Below are 19,692 nucleotides of genomic sequence, written 5' to 3' on the forward strand. Positions count from 1 at the left end.
TTTCCTTTAAAAATACAACAGACTATATGATATAATTATTAATCATGCAATAGATAATCATAATAAAAGTGAATAAATATAGCTTTAAAAAAAAACTATAAATTAGTAAATTCAGCCCAAGTAACACACGTATATTTTTCAAGTGTTTTCCGTGCGTTAATTTGGTGCATGGAATGCATGGAACACATGGAATGCATGGAAAACGCATAAAAAATATACATGTGTTACTTGGGCTGAATTTGCTAATTTATTGTTTTATTTTAAAGCTATATTTATTCACTTTTATTATGATTATCTATTGCATGATTAATAATTATTTCATATAGTATTATTTCATATAGTATTTCATATTGTATTTTTAAAGAAAAATAACTATGTATCCTTTTTATATGGACGGGATTTGATACATTTTAATCAAAATGTTTATCTTATAACGGTTGCTGCTACAAACATTAAGGAGGCTGGCACACAATTCTACATCTTAAATGTGATACCCTAAGGAATTCCATATCACAATACCACGGTGGTACCATCGAATATTGCGCAATCAATTTAGTAGAAAACAGTGACATTTTAAGGTTGATATTTGGATTGTGAGCTAGTACTTCTTTTAAGGATACAGTTACTTGGAAATTGTGGGGATACTACCATCAGAAAGAACTCCCACCATCTCATACAATAGAATAAGTGAACCTTTTGATGAGCTTTTTAATCATTTTTTTTTATAAATTCTATTTATTTTAGATTCATTTGCAGGTATATATGGGGATTTATTTGTATTATATATTCGTTTTATATATTGTGCAGTTTTTGTGAATAAATTATTTTAGCGGCCATTGCATCTATGTAAGTCCATTCAGTGCCAGATAGCTAAGTGCCCCCCATATTTTCTATTTTATTATTAAGATAACCTTGTCTATATGCCCAGTGGATAATTCCCCATGTCAAACTACATTTCCCATACAATGATCGCTGCCTGTGTCTTCCATGAAGTCAGACCCGATACTCAACTGATCACTGTGGCAACTCCTATCTGTAGACTCTCCCATAAACATAAATTTCATTCTACTGTATAACTTCATGTACTACTATTACTATTAAATATCAAAATAGCTCAACTTACAGATATAAGAGAAGGTGAGGGCGCGGTTTAATTTAGAATTTCTTTTTGTTTGCCTGGAATATACCATTCATCATTTATCATAATATAATCATTTATGTTGGAAATTGTTTTGTGGCAAATGTATAATGGTGATTAAAAGCTTGTTAGCCCTTCAGAATTTTCTATACTTCTGCATAAATTTCACCTAAAACGACTTCAAACTGTCATATGTCCTAAAAAAAGATGGGATAACCAAATAAAAAATATGAGTAAAAAATATTAGACTTGGTTATATATTTATTGAGGCAAATGGTCCAATATCACATATAAAAGTGGTAGAAGTATGTGAACCTTTAGAATTAACAGATAATTTAAAGGTGTGATTAGAGTCAAGTGTCTTCAACCAATGGGATGACCTCAGATGACTTCGTTTTTTTATCCTTTCCAGACTTCAAAAAATTGGAGCCACTCCTGAGTGCAGCGGGTGCTGCAGCCGCCACATTTCTGCTCTTTTAAACAGCATACACCATGGGATAATATCTGCAATTGGCAATAACGCTGATCGCATACATTTAACCTTTCAGAGGCCGTGGTCAATTGTGATCACTACATCTGAGATGGCATTCCCTGGGAGTGCTGCTCTGAGATTGGGAAAGTTGTTGGTTGGTTGTAATAAGCTGAAGCCTGTACGAGGCTACGAGGACTATTACAGGTATATTCCAGTGTAGACTTGCAGGTGGCAGCATTGCAATCGAATATACTAATTTACACATACACTACTGTATGAATTCACATAGTAGTGTATGTGAGAAACAATCTAATGATTGCATGATTATGGCCCCTGAAGGCCTTAAAAAAACAAAAAAAGGTTTTTAAAAATATTTAAAAAAAAATGTAAATACTGAAATTCTAACCGTCCCCCTTCTCCATAATAAAAATAAACAATAGCATAACCACATATGAAAATCTCTACGGTAAACGCCTTAATGAAAAAAAGACAAAAAAGCTGATTTAAGGTTTTTGGTCACTTTACCTGCCAAACAAAAATTCTATAAAAAGTGATCAAAAAGGCATACAGACTCCAAAATGGTATGAATAAAAATTACAGATATCTCTGCAAAATAAGGGCCTTCACACAGCTCCAAAATGGTATTAATAAAAAATACTGATTACCCAGCAAAAAATGAGCCCTCATACAGCTCTGTAGACTTAAATATACAAAAAAAAGTTAGCAAGGTCAGAATATAGTGATGCAAAGAAAACATTTATTTTTTCAAATGTTTTAAAAAAAAAATTGTATTAAAGCTCAAGAAAAAAGAATTGTTGTAATCGCACTGACCCAAAGAATGAAGGTTATAGGTCAGTTTAGTATAGGGAACGCTGTTGAAACAAAACCCATGAGTTGCATTTTTTTTCCCAATTCTACCCCATTTGGAATTTTTTTCCAGCCACCCGCCACATTGTATGCAACATTAAATGGTGCCATTAGAAAGTAAAACTTATCCCACAATAAAACAAGCCCTCATACAGGTATGTGAACGAAAAAATAAAAAAAGTTATGGCTCCGGGAAGGACAGTGAGTGAAAAACTTAAAGGGATTCTGTCACCTCGTTTTCGGTTATAGAGCTGCGGACATGCACGGCTAGATCGCCGCTAGCATGTCCGCAATATACCGTTCCTATAGGGCTGTGTGCTTTTATTTTGTTTAAAAAATGATTTTAGAGATATGTAAATGAGTCTTGTAAGGTGCCAAGGGGCTGTACAAAGCTTCCTGGAGCCCAGCCACGCCGCCCTGTGAAGGAGCCCAGCACCGCCTATGTCATCCGAATCTCCTACTTTCAACACAGTTAGATTGCCGTAATCTCGCGATGCGCAGTTCCTTCCCTGCATGTCCTCTATAACCTAAAACGAGGTGACAGAATCCCTTTAAAACGTAAAAAAGGAAAATTGCAAGTTCCTGAAAGGGTTAAAGAACAAGGATGTATCAAAGTCTGATGTTCACAACATTTTTGTGGAATTGTATCATGGCACGAACAAAGGACGAAGCCTGGTGAGGCAAAACACGTGTTGAGGTGTCAGTACGTGGGGTGACATTCCAGTTTCTGAGAACCATGTCATTGGGTATGTTTTAGACCTATTATGGGTAGCTTTATATTTATGGATGGACATATAAGGGCATGAAGTGTATATATGCTGCGGAATTGTAGAGACAAGCATATGTGCCTATTGATATAATACTTATTTATCGCACCAGATATATATATATCTAGGTGCGATTTAGTGCGTGTATTTTTGCTATTAAAAGGTAACACCTGCCTGTCATTTGTCGAAAATTTGGGCAGCTGTTGATATTTATGGCCTTCTGGTACTATCCATTACAATTAACCACTTAAGGACCACAGGTTTATACCCCCCTAAAGACCAGGCCCTTTTTTACAAATCGGCACTACACTACTTTCACCGTTTATTGCTCGGTCATGCAACTTACCACCCAAATTAATTTTACCTCCTTTTCTTCTCACTAATAGAGCTTTCATTTGGTGGTATTTCATTGCTGCTGACATTTTTACTTTTTTTGTTATTAATCGAAATTTAACGATTTTTTTGCAAAAAAATGACATTTTTCACTTTCAGTTGTAAAATTTTGCAAAAAAAACGAGATCCATATATAAATTTTGCTCTAAATTTATTGTTCTACATGTCTTTGATAAAAAAAAAATGTTTGGGTAAAAAAAAAATGGTTTGGGTAAAAGTTATAGCGTTTACAAACTATGGTACAAAAATGTGAATTTCCGCTTTTTGAAGCAGCTCTGACTTTCTGAGCACCTGTCATGTTTCCTGAGGTTCTACAATGCCCAGACAGTACAAACACCCCACAAATGACCCCATTTCGGAAAGTACACACCCTAAGGTATTCGCTGATGGGCATAGTGAGTTCATAGAACTTTTTATTTTTTGTCACAAGTTAGCGGAAAATGATGATTTTTTTTTATTTTTTTTTTTTTCCTACAAAGTCTCATATTCCACTAACTTGTGACAAAAAATAAAAACTTCTATGAACTCACTATGCCCATCACGAAATACCTTGGGGTCTCTTCTTTCCAAAATGGGGTCACTTATGGGGTAGTTATACTGCCCTGGCATTCTAGGGGCCCAAATGTGTGGTAAGGAGTTTGAAATCAAATTCTGTAAAAAATGACCAGTGAAATCCGAAAGGTGCTTTTGGAATGTGGGCCCCTTTGCCCACCTAGGCTGCAAAAAAGTGTCACACATCTGGTATCTACGTACTCAGGAGAAGTTGAGGAATGTGTTTTGGGGTGTCATTTTACATATACCCATGCTGGGTGAGATAAATATCTTGGTCAAATGCCAACTTTGTATAAAAAAATGGGAAAAGTTGTCTTTTGCCAAGATATTTCTCTCACCCAGCATGGGTATATGTAAAATGACACCCCAAAACACATTCCCCACCTTCTCCTGAGTACGGCAATACCAGATGTGTGACACTTTTTTGCAGCCTAGGTGGGCAAAGGGGCCCATATTCCAAAGAGCACCTTTCGGATTTCACAGGTCATTTTTTACAGAATTTGATTTCAAACTCCTTACCACACATTCGGGCCCCTAGAATGCCAGGGCAGTATAACTACCCCACAAGTGACCCCATTTTGGAAAGAAGACACCCCAAGGTATTCCGTGAGGGGCATGGCAAGTTCCTAGAATTTTTTATTTTTTGTCACAAGTTAGTGGAAAATGATGATTTTATTTTTTTTTATTTTTTTTCATACAAAGTCTCATATTCCACTAACTTGTGACAAAAAATAAAAACTTCCATGAACTCACTATGCCCATCAGCGAATACCTTGGGGTCTCTTCTTTCCAAAATGGGGTCACTTGTGGGGTAGTTATACTGCCCTGGCATTCTAGGGGCCCGAATGTGTGGTAAGGAGTTTGAAATCAAATTCTGTAAAAAATGACCTGTGAAATCCGAAAGGTGCTCTTTGGAATATGGGCCCCTTTGCCCACCTAGGCTGCAAAAAAGTGTCACACATCTGGTATCTCTGTATTCAGGAGAAGTTGAGGAATGTGTTTTGGGGTGTCTTTTTACATATACCCATGCTGGGTGAGATAAATATCTTGGTCAAATGCCAACTTTGTATAAAAAAATGGGAAAAGTTGTCTTTTGCCAAGATATTTCTCTCACCCAGCAGGGGTATATGTAAAATGACACCCCAAAACACATTCCCCACCTTCTCCTGAGTACGGGGATACCAGATGTGTGACACTTTTTTGCAGCCTAGGTGGGCAAAGGGGCCCATATTCCAAAGAGCACCTTTCGGATTTCACAGGTCATTTTTTACAGAATTTGATTTCAAACTCCTTACCACACATTTGGGCCCCTAGAATGCCAGGGCAGTATAACTACCCCACAAGTGACCCCATTTTGGAAAGAAGAGACCCCAAGGTATTCGCTGATGGGCATAGTGAGTTCATGGAAGTTTTTATTTTTTGTCACAAGTTAGTGGAATATGAGACTTTGTATGAAAAAAAAAAAAAAAAAAAAAATCAGCATTTTCCACTAACTTGTGACAAAAAATAAAAAATTCTAGGAACTTGCCATGCCCCTCACGGAATACCTTGGGGTGTCTTCTTTCCAAAATGGGGTCACTTGTGGGGTAGTTATACTGCCCTGGCATTTTCCAGGGGCCCTAATGTGTGGTAAGTAGGTAAATGACCTGTGAAATCCTAAAGGTGCTCTTTGGAATATGGGCCCCTTTGCCCACCTAGGCTGCAAAAAAGTGTCACACATGTGGTATTGCCGTATTCAGGATAAGTTGGGGAATGTGTTTTGGGGTGTCATTTTACATATACCCTTGCTGGGTGAGAGAAATATCTTGGCAAAAGACAACTTTTACCATTTTTTTATACAAAGTTGGCATTTGACCAAGATATTTCTCTCACCCAGCATGGGTATATGTAAAATGACACCCCAAAACACATTCCCCAACTTCTCCTGAGTACGGCGATACCAGATGTGTGACACTTTATTGCAGCCTAGATGCGCAAAGGTGCCCAAATTCCTTTTAGGAGGGCATTTTTAGACATTTGGATACCAGACTTCTTCTCACGCTTTGGGGCCCCTAGAATGTCAGGGCAGTATAAATACCCCACATGTGACCCCATTTTGGAAAGAAGACACCCCAAGGTATTCAATGAGGGGCATGGCGAGTTCATAGAAATTTTTTTTTTTTGGCACAAGTTAGCGGAAATTGATATTTTTAATTTTTTTCTCACAAAGTCTCCCGTTCCGCTAACTTGGGACAAAAATTTCAATCTTTCATGGACTCAATATGCCCCTCACGGAATACCTGGGGGTGTCTTCTTTCCGAAATGGGGTCACATGTGGGGTATTTATACTGCCCTGGCATTCTAGGGGCCCTAAAGCGTGAGAAGAAGTCTGGAATATAAATGTCTAAAAAATTTTACGCATTTGGTTTCCGTGAGGGGTATGGTGAGTTCATGTGAGATTTTATTTTTTGACACAAGTTAGTGGAATATGAGACTTTGTAAGAAAAAAAAAATAATAATTCCGCTAACTTGGGCCAAAAAAATGTCTGAATGGAGCCTGACAGAGGGGTGATCAATGACAGGGGGGGTGATCAATGACAGGGGGGGTGATCAATGACAGGGGGGTGATCAGGGAGTCTATATGGGGTGATAACCACAGTCATTGATCACGCTCGTGTAAGGCTTCATTCAGACGTCCGTATGCGTTTTGCGGATCCGATCCATCTATCAGTGCATCCGTAAAAATCATGCGGACATCTGAATGGAGCTTTACAGGGGGGTAATCAATGACAGGGGGGTGATCAGGGAGTCTATATGGGGTGATCACCACAGTCATTGATCATGCCCCTGTAAGGCTTCATTCAGACGTCCGGATGCGTTTTGCGGATCCGATCCATCTATCAGTGGATCCGTAAAAATCATGCGGACGTCTGAATGGAGCTTTACAGGGGGGTAATCAATGACAGGGGGGTAATCAATGACAGGGGGGTGATCAGGGAGTCTATATGGGGTGATCACCACAGTCATTGATCACGCCCCTGTAAGGCTTCATTCAGACGTCCGGATGCGTTTTGCGGATCCGATCCATCTATCAGTGGATCCGTAAAAATCATGCGGACATCTGAATGGAGCTTTACAGGGGGGTGATCAATGACAGGGGTGTAATCAATGACAGGGGGGTGATCAGGGAGTCTATATGGGGTGATAACCACAGTCATTGATCACGCCCCTGTAAGGCTTCATTCAGACGTCCGGATGCGTTTTGCGGATCCGATCCATCTATCAGTGCATCCGTAAAAATCATGCGGACATCTGAATGGAGCTTTACAGGGGGGTAATCAATGACAGGGGGGTGATCACCACAGTCATTGATCATGCCCCTGTAAGGCTTCATTCAGACGTCCGGATGCGTTTTGCGGATCCGATCCATCTATCAGTGCATCCGTAAAAATCATGCGGACATCTGAATGGAGCTTTACAGGGGGGTAATCAATGACAGGGGGGTGATCACCACAGTCATTGATCATGCCCCTGTAAGGCTTCATTCAGACGTCCGTATGCGTTTTGCGGATCCGATCCATCTATCAGTGCATCTGTAAAAATCATGCGGACATCTGAATGGAGCTTTACAGGGGGGTGATCAATGACAGGGGTGTAATCAATGACAGGGGGGTGATCAGGGAGTCTATATGGGGTGATCACCACAATCATTGATCATGCCCCTGTAAGGCTTCATTCAGACGTCCGGATGCGTTTTGCGGATCCGATCCATCTATCAGTGCATCCGTAAAAATCATGCGGACATCTGAATGGAGCTTTACAGGGGGGTGATCAGGGAGTCTATATGGGGTGATCACCACAGTCATTGATCATGCCCCTGTAAGGCTTCATTCAGACGTCCGGATGCGTTTTGCGGATCCGATCCATCTATCAGTGGATCCGTAAAAATCATGCGGACGTCTGAACGGAGCTTTACATGGGGGAGATCAATGACAAGGGGGTAATCAATGACAGGGGGGTGATCAGGGAGTCTATATGGGGTGATCACCACAGTCATTGATCACGCCCCTGTAAGGCTTCATTCAGACGTCCGGATGCGTTTTGCGGATCCGATCCATCTATCAGTGGATCCGTAAAAATCATGCGGACGTCTGAATGGAGCTTTACAGGGGGGTGATCAATGACAGGGGGGTGATCAATGACAGGGGGGTGATCAGGGAGTCTATATGGGGTGATCAGGGGTGATCAGGGGCTAATAAGGGGTTAATAAGTGACGGGGGGGGGGGGGTGTAGTGTAGTGTAGTGGTGCTTAGTGCTACTTTACTGAGCTACCTGTGTCCTCTGGTGGTCGATCCAAACAAAGGGGACCACCAGAGGACCAGGTAGCAGGTATATTAGACGCTGTTATCAAAACAGCGTCTAATATACCTGTTAGGGGTTAAAAAAAACACATCTCCAGCCTGCCAGCGAACGATCGCCGCTGGCAGGCTGGAGATCAACTCTCTTACCTTCCGTTCCTGTGAGCGCGCGCGCCTGTGTGCGCGCGTTCACAGGAAATCTCGGCTCACGCGAGATGACGCCTATTGGCGTTAGCGTAGCCTGGGGGAGCCGCCGCAATGACGCCTTTCGGCGTTACAGTTGCGGGAAGTGGTTAAGGTGGATTTATAGTGAGTCTTTATATGGATAATATATTCTCTTCATTGATAGTGCAGTGTTAGGGCCATATTGTATGGGTGATTATTACGCTGTCTGGTAATGTGCCCCATGTATATTTTCTGTATTGTATTTCCATTGTGTTCTCTTTCCTTTTAATACCTGATCAATACTATGGATTTTTGATAAATAAAGATTTTTGTATAATTTTACGATATTATTCCCATTGATCCATTTTTTTTTAGTTTGGTCTGTGTTTGTAGGGGTGTCTTCTTTCCAAAATGGGGTCACTTGTGGGGTAGTTATACTGCCCTGGCATTTTCCAGGGGCCCTAATGTGTGGTAAGTAGGTAAATGACCTGTGAAATCCTAAAGGTGCTCTTTGGAATATGGGCCCCTTTGCCCACCTAGGCTGCAAAAAAGTGTCACACATGTGGTATCGCCGTATTCAGGATAAGTTGGGGAATGTGTTTTGGGGTGTCATTTTACATATACCCTTGCTGGGTGAGAGAAATATCTTGGCAAAAGACAACTTTTACCATTTTTTTATACAAAGTTGGCATTTGACCAAGATATTTCTCTCACCCAGCATGGGTATATGTAAAATGACACCCCAAAACACATTCCCCAACTTCTCCTGAGTACGGCGATACCAGATGTGTGACACTTTATTGCAGCCTAGATGCGCAAAGGTGCCCAAATTCCTTTTAGGAGGGCATTTTTAGACATTTGGATACCAGACTTCTTCTCACGCTTTGGGGCCCCTAGAATGTCAGGGCAGTATAAATACCCCACATGTGACCCCATTTTGGAAAGAAGACACCCCAAGGTATTCAATGAGGGGCATGGCGAGTTCATAGAAATTTTTTTTTTTTGGCACAAGTTAGCGGAAATTGATATTTTTAATTTTTTTCTCACAAAGTCTCCCGTTCCGCTAACTTGGGACAAAAATTTCAATCTTTCATGGACTCAATATGCCCCTCACGGAATACCTGGGGGTGTCTTCTTTCCGAAATGGGGTCACATGTGGGGTATTTATACTGCCCTGGCATTCTAGGGGCCCTAAAGCGTGAGAAGAAGTCTGGAATATAAATGTCTAAAACATTTTACGCATTTGGTTTCCGTGAGGGGTATGGTGAGTTCATGTGAGATTTTATTTTTTGACACAAGTTAGTGGAATATGAGACTTTGTAAGAAAAAAAAAATAATAATTCCGCTAACTTGGGCCAAAAAAATGTCTGAATGGAGCCTGACAGAGGGGTGATCAATGACAGGGGGGGTGATCAATGACAGGGGGGGTGATCAATGACAGGGGGGTGATCAGGGAGTCTATATGGGGTGATAACCACAGTCATTGATCACGCCCGTGTAAGGCTTCATTCAGACGTCCGTATGCGTTTTGCGGATCCGATCCATCTATCAGTGCATCCGTAAAAATCATGCGGACATCTGAATGGAGCTTTACAGGGGGGTAATCAATGACAGGGGGGTGATCAGGGAGTCTATATGGGGTGATCACCACAGTCATTGATCATGCCCCTGTAAGGCTTCATTCAGACGTCCGGATGCGTTTTGCGGATCCGATCCATCTATCAGTGGATCCGTAAAAATCATGCGGACGTCTGAATGGAGCTTTACAGGGGGGTAATCAATGACAGGGGGGTAATCAATGACAGGGGGGTGATCAGGGAGTCTATATGGGGTGATCACCACAGTCATTGATCACGCCCCTGTAAGGCTTCATTCAGACGTCCGGATGCGTTTTGCGGATCCGATCCATCTATCAGTGGATCCGTAAAAATCATGCGGACATCTGAATGGAGCTTTACAGGGGGGTGATCAATGACAGGGGTGTAATCAATGACAGGGGGGTGATCAGGGAGTCTATATGGGGTGATAACCACAGTCATTGATCACGCCCCTGTAAGGCTTCATTCAGACGTCCGGATGCGTTTTGCGGATCCGATCCATCTATCAGTGCATCCGTAAAAATCATGCGGACATCTGAATGGAGCTTTACAGGGGGGTAATCAATGACAGGGGGGTGATCACCACAGTCATTGATCATGCCCCTGTAAGGCTTCATTCAGACGTCCGGATGCGTTTTGCGGATCCGATCCATCTATCAGTGCATCCGTAAAAATCATGCGGACATCTGAATGGAGCTTTACAGGGGGGTAATCAATGACAGGGGGGTGATCACCACAGTCATTGATCATGCCCCTGTAAGGCTTCATTCAGACGTCCGTATGCGTTTTGCGGATCCGATCCATCTATCTATCAGTGCATCTGTAAAAATCATGCGGACATCTGAATGGAGCTTTACAGGGGGGTGATCAATGACAGGGGTGTAATCAATGACAGGGGGGTGATCAGGGAGTCTATATGGGGTGATCACCACAATCATTGATCATGCCCCTGTAAGGCTTCATTCAGACGTCCGGATGCGTTTTGCGGATCCGATCCATCTATCAGTGCATCCGTAAAAATCATGCGGACATCTGAATGGAGCTTTACAGGGGGGTGATCAGGGAGTCTATATGGGGTGATCACCACAGTCATTGATCATGCCCCTGTAAGGCTTCATTCAGACGTCCGGATGCGTTTTGCGGATCCGATCCATCTATCAGTGGATCCGTAAAAATCATGCGGACGTCTGAATGGAGCTTTACAGGGGGGTGATCAATGACAGGGGGGTAATCAATGACAGGGGGGTGATCAGGGAGTCTATATGGGGTGATCACCACAGTCATTGATCACGCCCCTGTAAGGCTTCATTCAGACGTCCGGATGCGTTTTGCGGATCCGATCCATCTATCAGTGGATCCGTAAAAATCATGCGGACGTCTGAATGGAGCTTTACAGGGGGGTGATCAATGACAGGGGGGTGATCAATGACAGGGGGGTGATCAGGGAGTCTATATGGGGTGATCAGGGGTGATCAGGGGCTAATAAGGGGTTAATAAGTGACGGGGGGGGGTGTAGTGTAGTGTAGTGGTGCTTAGTGCTACTTTACTGAGCTACCTGTGTCCTCTGGTGGTCGATCCAAACAAAGGGGACCACCAGAGGACCAGGTAGCAGGTATATTAGACGCTGTTATCAAAACAGCGTCTAATATACCTGTTAGGGGTTAAAAAAAACACATCTCCAGCCTGCCAGCGAACGATCGCCGCTGGCAGGCTGGAGATCAACTCTCTTACCTTCCGTTCCTGTGAGCGCGCGCGCCTGTGTGCGCGCGTTCACAGGAAATCTCGGCTCACGCGAGATGACGCCTATTGGCGTTAGCGTAGCCTGGGGGAGCCGCCGCAATGACGCCTTTCGGCGTTACAGTTGCGGGAAGTGGTTAAGGTGGATTTATAGTGAGTCTTTATATGGATAATATATTCTCTTCATTGATAGTGCAGTGTTAGGGCCATATTGTATGGGTGATTATTACGCTGTCTGGTAATGTGCCCCATGTATATTTTCTGTATTGTATTTCCATTGTGTTCTCTTTCCTTTTAATACCTGATCAATACTATGGATTTTTGATAAATAAAGATTTTTGTATAATTTTACGATATTATTCCCATTGATCCATTTTTTTTTAGTTTGGTCTGTGTTTGTAGATCTATGGGCGATTTTGTTAAGTGATGAGATTCTTGTAGGTGTTTACGAACAAAGGACATGTCTGAGGACCTTAGAAGTTGTTGCTCATTAGGCTGGAAAAGATTACAAAACCATCTGTAAGGAGTTTGAACTCCACCAATCCACAGTCAGTATATGTACAGTCAGATTATGTACAAATAGAGGAAATTGAAGACCATTCTTACCCTCTCCAGGAGTGGTCGACCCACAAAGATCATAACAAGAACAAGGTCCATGAGGTCACAAAAACAACAAGGTTACCTCTAAGGAACTAAAGGCCTTTCTCACATTAGCTAATGTTAGCTGCTGTACATGAAGTCTGCTTTCACACAGCAGACACCTGGGGCTAATGTCTGTTATCAGTAATAATGCTGATTGCAGATATTTAACTCCTCAGATGCTTTGATAAATTGTGACCATGACATCTGAGGTGGCTTTCGGGCGAGCCGTTCGTTACTTGTGGTAGCTTTGGTCCCTCTGATGGATCTGAGGCTACTACAGCAATAGTTCCTATGGAGCCTCTAGAGCAGTGATGGCTAACCTCCGGCACTCGAGATGTGGTGAAACTACAACTCCCAGCAAGCTCCATTCATTTCTATGGAGTTCTGAGAACAGCCAAGCAAATGTGCATCTTGGGAGTTGTAGTTTTACCACAGCTGGAGTACCGAAGGTCAGCCATCACTGCTCTAGAGGAATGCATTGAATGTCCCATAGGCTGCAATATTGACTTATTGCAGTCTATGGGACAAATGATCTAACAATCTCATGTTCAAAGTATAAAGGGAGAAAAATAAATAAAAAAGTTTAAAAAAAATAAATAAATAAAATTAATAAAATTTTTAATCACCCTACCCCCACATTAAAAATCACAAGAACTATATAATTGTAGTATCGCTGTAATCTGACTGATCCAAAGAGAAGTATTATATTCAGAGAGGAAAAACTCTACTTTCCAGCATAAAAACCTCATCCCCTCTGTGAAACATCTTGGTAGTATTATGGTTTGGGCCTGTTTTGCTGCATCTAGGCCCGGATGACTTGCTATCATTGATGGAACGATCAGTTCTCAATTATACTAGCAAATACTAAAGGAAAATGCAGCAAGACAATGACTCTAATCACACAAGCCGTTCTACCAAAGAATGGTTAAATAACAAGTTCAAGTTTTGGATTGTTCAAGTCAAAGTCCTGACCTTAATACAATAGAAATGTTGTGGAAGGACCTGAAATGAGCAGCTCATGGAAGGAAACCCAACAACATAGAGTTGAAGCTGTTTTGTATGGAGGAATGGGCTAAAATTCTCCCAAGCTGATTTGCAGGACTAATCAACAATTACTAGAACTGATTAGTTGCAGTTGTTGCTGAAGAAAGGAGTCATGCCAGATACTGAAAGCAAAGGTTCACATACTTTTGCCACTTAGACATGTGATATTGTGTCATTTTTGACTCGTTTGTTTGATTTGGTTATTTTTATCTACGTTTAGGACTTGAGTGAAAATCAGATGTAGTTTTAGGTCAAATGTATGCAGAAATATAGTAAATTTTATAGGGTTCACAAACTTTTAAGCAGCACTGAATTAGCACAATTACCACTACTGACACATGTGAGCCCAAATATGTTGAGCTATTATTACTTAACCCCTTAAGGACTCAGCCCTATTTCACCTTAAGGACTTGGCCATTTTTTGCAAATCTGACCAGTGTCACTTTAAGTGCTGATAACTTTAAAACGCTTTGACTTATCCAGGCCATTCTGAAATTGTTTTTTCATCACATATTGTACTTCATGACACTGGTAAAATAAAGTTAAAAAAATTCATTTTTATTTATAAAAAAATACCAAATTTACCAAACATTTGGAAAAAATTGCAAATTTCCAAGTTTCAATTTCTCTACTTTTATAATACATAGTAATACCTCCAAAAATAGTTATTACTTTACATTCCCCATATGTCTACTTCATGTTTGGATCAATTTGGGAATGATATTTTATTTTTGGGGCATGTTACAAGGCTTAGAAGTTTAGAAGAAAATCTTGAAATTTTTCAGAAATTTTCAAAAACCCACTTTTTAGGGACCAGTTCAGGTCTGAAGTCACTTTGTGAGGCTTACATAATAGAAACCACCCAAAAATGACCCCATTCTAGAAACTACACCCCTCAAGGTATTCAAAACTGATTTTACAAGCTTTGATAACCCTTTAGGTGTTGCACAAGAGTTATTGGCAAATGGAGATGAAATTTGAGAATTTAATTTTTTTTTGCAAATTTTCAATTTTAATCCATTTTTTCCAGTAACAAAGCAAGGGTTAACAGCCAAACAAAATACTATATTTATTGCCCCAATTCTATAGTTTGCAGAAACACCCTTATATGTGGCCGTAAACTACTGTACGGGCACACAGTAGGGCGTAGAGGGAAAGGTGCGCCGTATGGTTTTTGGAAGGCAGATTTTGCTGGACTGTTTTTTTTACACCATGTCCCATTTGAAGTCCCCCTGATGCACCCCTAGAGTAGAAACTCCATATAAGTGACCCCATCTAAGAAACTACACCCCTCAAGGTATCCAAAACTGATTTTACAAACTTTGTTAACCCTTTAGGTGTTGCACAAGATTTAATGGAAAATAGAGATACAATTTCAAAATTTCACTTTTTTGGCAGATTTTCCATTTTAATATTTTTTTTCCAGTTACAAAGCAAGGGTTAACAGCCAAACAAAACTCAATATTTATGGCCCTGATTCTGTAGTTTACAGAAACACCCCATATGTTGTCGTAAACTGCTGTACGGGCACACGGCAGGGCGCAGAAGGAAAGGAATGCCATACGGTTTTTGGAAGGCAGATTTTGCTAGACTGTTCTTTTGGACACCATGTCCCATTTGAAGCCCCCCTGATGCACCCCTAGAGTAGAAACTCCAAAAAAGTGACCCCATTTTATAAACTAAGGGATAGGTTGGAAGTTTTGTTGGTACTAGTTTAGGGTACATATGATTTTTGGTTGCTCTATATTACACTTTTTGTGAGGTAAGGTAACAAGAAATAGCTTTTTTGGCACCGTTTTTTTTTTGTTATTTACAACACTCATCTCACAGTATAGATCATGTGGTATTTTTATAGAGAAGTTTGTCACGGATGCGGCGATACCTAATATGTATAATTTTTTTTTATTTATGTAAGTTTTACACAATGATTTCATTTTTGAAACAAAAAAAATCATGTTTTAGTGTCTCCATAGTCTGAGAGCCATAGTTTTTTCAGTTTTTGGGCGATTATCTTAGGTAGGGTCTCTTTTTTTGCGGGATGAGATGACGGTTTGATTGGCACTATTTTGGGGTGCATATGATCTGATTTGATCGCTTGCTATTACACTTTTTGTGACGTAAGATGACAAAAAATTGCTTTTTTTACACCGTTTTTATATTTTTATTTTTTTACGGTGTTCATCTGAGGGGTTAGGTCATGTGATATTTTTATAGAGCCGGTCGATACGGATGCGGAGATACCTAATATGTATACTTTACAGTAGATATGAGATGACGGTTTGATTGCTACTATTTTTTACCTTTTTTGTGAAGTAAGGTGAGCAAAATTTCAATTTCCTCATAGTTTTTATTTTTTTATTTTCATAGCGTTCACCGTGCGGGGAAAGTAACATGACCATTTTATAGATCAGGTCGTTATGGACGCGGCGATACCTAATATGTGTAGTGTATTTTTATTTTTTTATTTATATTCAGTGATAAATGTTTTTTTTTATCTTAACTTTTTTCACTTTTCTTTCACTTTTTTTTTACCCAGACCCACTTTGTTCTTGAAGATCCAGTGGGTCTGATGTCTGTATAATACAGTACAGTACACTATATAGGGTATTGTACTGTATTTTACTTACACTTTGTCTGAACAGATCTATGCCTTCAGCACAGATCTGTTCAGCACCATGGACAGCAGGATGCCTGAAAAGGCGTCCTGTTGCCATGGGAACCTTCCCCGTCTGCTCAGTTGTGGCCACAACTGCGCAGACGGGGAAGGGTAAGGAGGGGGGCTCCCTCCCTCTGTCACCCCATCCTGTCGGGGGGCTGCAAAGGCACAGCAGCCCCCCGATGGGAGAGGGAGGGAGCCCCATCTTACTGTTAACTTTTTCCATACAGCGGTCCATACGGACCGCGGTATGGAAAGGGTTAAACGGCTGACATCGCATCACAGATGTCAGCCTTTTATACCAGAGTGTCAGCAATGTGCTGACACTCTGGTATAACCACTGAACACCAACGATTATCGCGATCCCGTCTGCAACACCGCCCGCCTCCCGCACCGCCTGCAACACCCCCCCTGAACCACCCGCCGCCATAATATCATTCAGGGGTGCAGGGGGGGTGAAAAAAACTTTATATGGGGCATTTTAAAGTTTAATCCCCGCGGATCAGAATCGGCAGAAAGCGCAGCAAACCGCAGGTCTGAATTGACCTGCGGTTTGCTGCGATTGACGAGACGGGGGGTCACATGACTCCCCCCAGCATTGTGACAGGATGCCGGCTGATTGATTTCAGCCGGCATCCTCTTCGGATTAACACCCGCAGCGCCGCAATCTCATTTTAAACTCATGACGTACCGGTACGTCATGGGTCCTTAAGGACTCGGGAAACATGCCGTACCGGTACGTCATGCATCCCTAACGGGTTAAGTGACTCAATATATATTTAATACTAGGAATGAGCGAACTTGAGTTTTCAAGTTTGGCATACAAGATTCAGGTTCGGGTTATCTAAGAATTCTGTTATGGATTCTGCTACCATGGGGTCAGACCCCCATCAGACCCCCATTCCGCCTCAGATCAGACGCGCAAGCTCCATCTGAATGGGGATGAGCTGCTCTTAGGCCACGTGATCAATGAACATGTCGTCACTTGACCTAGAAGGCAGAGAGAAGGCAACTGTGCTCATAGGTGTCTTCTCAAACAGCTGATCGGCGAGGGTCCCAGGTTTCAGACCCCCACAGATCAGATACTGGTAACCTATCCTGAGGATAGGTCATCAGTAAGAAAATCTCAGAAAACCCCTTTAACTCACCACTACACATGCTTCCTGCATACTAATGACTGCTTCCATTATTGATACAATGATGTATCTTCTGGTGTTTTTTTTTTCAGATTGTCCAAGGATTGAAGACCATCAAGAGCATCCCCTTTCCCAAATAATACTGAAACATATAAAGCAACAACATTCTGAGGAATATGATCTTGAATTCAGAACTTTAAGGAGTGAATAAATGCTGTATCTGTTTAGCTTTTGTTTCCAGAAAATAAAATTCAGTTCCTTAACAACTCTTTTAACTGTTGTAGTCATCCAATGGTCTAAACTACTGTAATTGAAAATTATAAACATATCTTATGTAAATGATGGTCAAACAGTAGAGCATGATATAGACTGCGTAGCAGTAGATCTTAATGTTAGATCATCAGTCTGCCATCCTGACTTTTACAAAGAATTTGCTTCCTTGTTGTAGGCTCATGTTAGAGGGTGAATGTCAATGCCTTTTTCTAATAAAAGGCTATTAGATGGTGTAGCTCCAATGTACCATGAGTGCAATTCAGCCAGAGAGGGTGCCAGCCTTTTTTCTGCCTGCAGCAAAAACATTTAAATGAGTCCTTGATATTTACTTCTAAAAGGAAAAGAAAAGAAAACAGCACTGGGCGCTACATGGCGTAGTGCAGTCAAGATGCAGCTTAAATGGTATTGCGCTCACTTTGTAGGGCTGTGATAAATTACAACCACTGTTACAGCATAGAGAAAGGGTAAAAAATCCATATTATGGTTAGCAGTAGGTGTCCAGGATAACGCTGTGGTATTAACCAGACGTGGAGAGGAACGTGCAGCAGATTCTGGTAGATCAAAGGGTACCGCAGTAGAAAACATATATACAGTATGTATATTCTCCATCTGAAGAAGGGGCTGTCCCCAAAACGTGCTATGATTTTATAACAAATAAAGTTGGGATTATCATTAAGTGGTTGAGCAATGGAGTACTTTATTTTCTACTGCGGTACCCTGACGTTCCCCAGAATTTGCTGCAAACTTCTTTTGATATTGACCAGTAAGGTGCAGGGATTTAAAAAAAGCTTCCCTTTCTTCCGTTCCTGGTCCCCACTGGACCAGCAAGTGTGACATACCATCTACATTCATATCCCTGCTGAGGCCACTGAGTGGCCAGCGGTGGCCATTATACTTCCAGTCCATAAGGGACCAAATACAGAGGAGAGAGCTTGGAGCTGTCCCTGCACATTGCCTGGTAATTTCAAAAGGGATTCCTCATCATGGACGGTTGGAGAAAAAGTATGGATTGACTGGATATCTGATATTATTTCGAGCACCCGAGCACAATGGAAGTCAATGGGAGAACGCGAGCATTAAACCAGGCACCCCCTGCTCTGAAGAAGGGAGGGTGTCGGGACTCTAGTTCGGCTTAGGAGTCCCTCGGTCAAAATAGGCAAATATATCAGTATTACTGTTGAGTGAGCATGCTCGGCCGAACACCAGTCAGTGTATTTAAATCTAATTTAACCAGTGAAGTGATAATTATTACTCCCAGAATAAGCTTAAATGGTATTGCGCTCACTTTGTAGGGCTGTGATAAATTACAACCACTGTTACAGCATAGAGAAAGGGTAAAAAATCCATATTATGGTTAGCAGTAGGTGTCCAGGATAACGCTGTGGTATTAACCAGACGTGGAGAGGAACGTGCAGCAGATTCTGGTAGATCAAAGGGTACCGCAGTAGAAAACATATATACAGTATGTATATTCTCCATCTGAAGAAGGGGCTGTCCCCAAAACGTGCTATGATTTTATAACAAATAAAGTTGGGATTATCATTAAGTGGTTGAGCAATGGAGTACTTTATTTTCTACTGCGGTACCCTGACGTTCCCCAGAATTTGCTGCAAACTTCTTTTGATATTGACCAGTAAGGTGCAGGGATTTAAAAAAAGCTTCCCTTTCTTCCATTCCTGGTCCCCACTGGACCAGCAAGTGTGACATACCATCTACATTCATATCCCTGCTGAGGCCACTGAGTGGCCAGCGGTGGCCATTATACTTCCAGTCCATAAGGGACCAAATACAGAGGAGAGAGCTTGGAGCTGTCCCTGCACATTGCCTGGTAATTTCAAAAGGGATTCCTCATCATGGACGGTTGGAGAAAAAGTATGGATTGACTGGATATCTGATATTATTTCGAGCACCCGAG

At 41.4% G+C, this 19,692-nt stretch overlaps 1 protein-coding gene across 1 annotated transcript in view; it reads left to right on the top strand.

Annotated features, from left to right (window-relative positions):
* Positions 1 to 17,770, top strand: part of STING1 (stimulator of interferon response cGAMP interactor 1) — an 85,111-nt gene extending 67,341 nt beyond the window's left edge. Inside the window, exon 7 of the mRNA XM_040442533.1 lies at positions 17,597 to 17,770. Within this exon, the coding sequence (XP_040298467.1) occupies positions 17,597 to 17,715 (119 nt within the window). The 3' untranslated portion in view covers positions 17,716 to 17,770. The remainder of the gene's footprint in view (positions 1 to 17,596) is intronic.
* The last annotated feature ends 1,922 nt before the right edge of the window (positions 17,771 to 19,692 follow it).

The sequence above is a fragment of the Bufo bufo genome, chromosome 1 (assembly GCF_905171765.1).
Source record: "Bufo bufo chromosome 1, aBufBuf1.1, whole genome shotgun sequence".
Classification (NCBI taxonomy): Eukaryota; Metazoa; Chordata; class Amphibia; order Anura; family Bufonidae; genus Bufo; species Bufo bufo.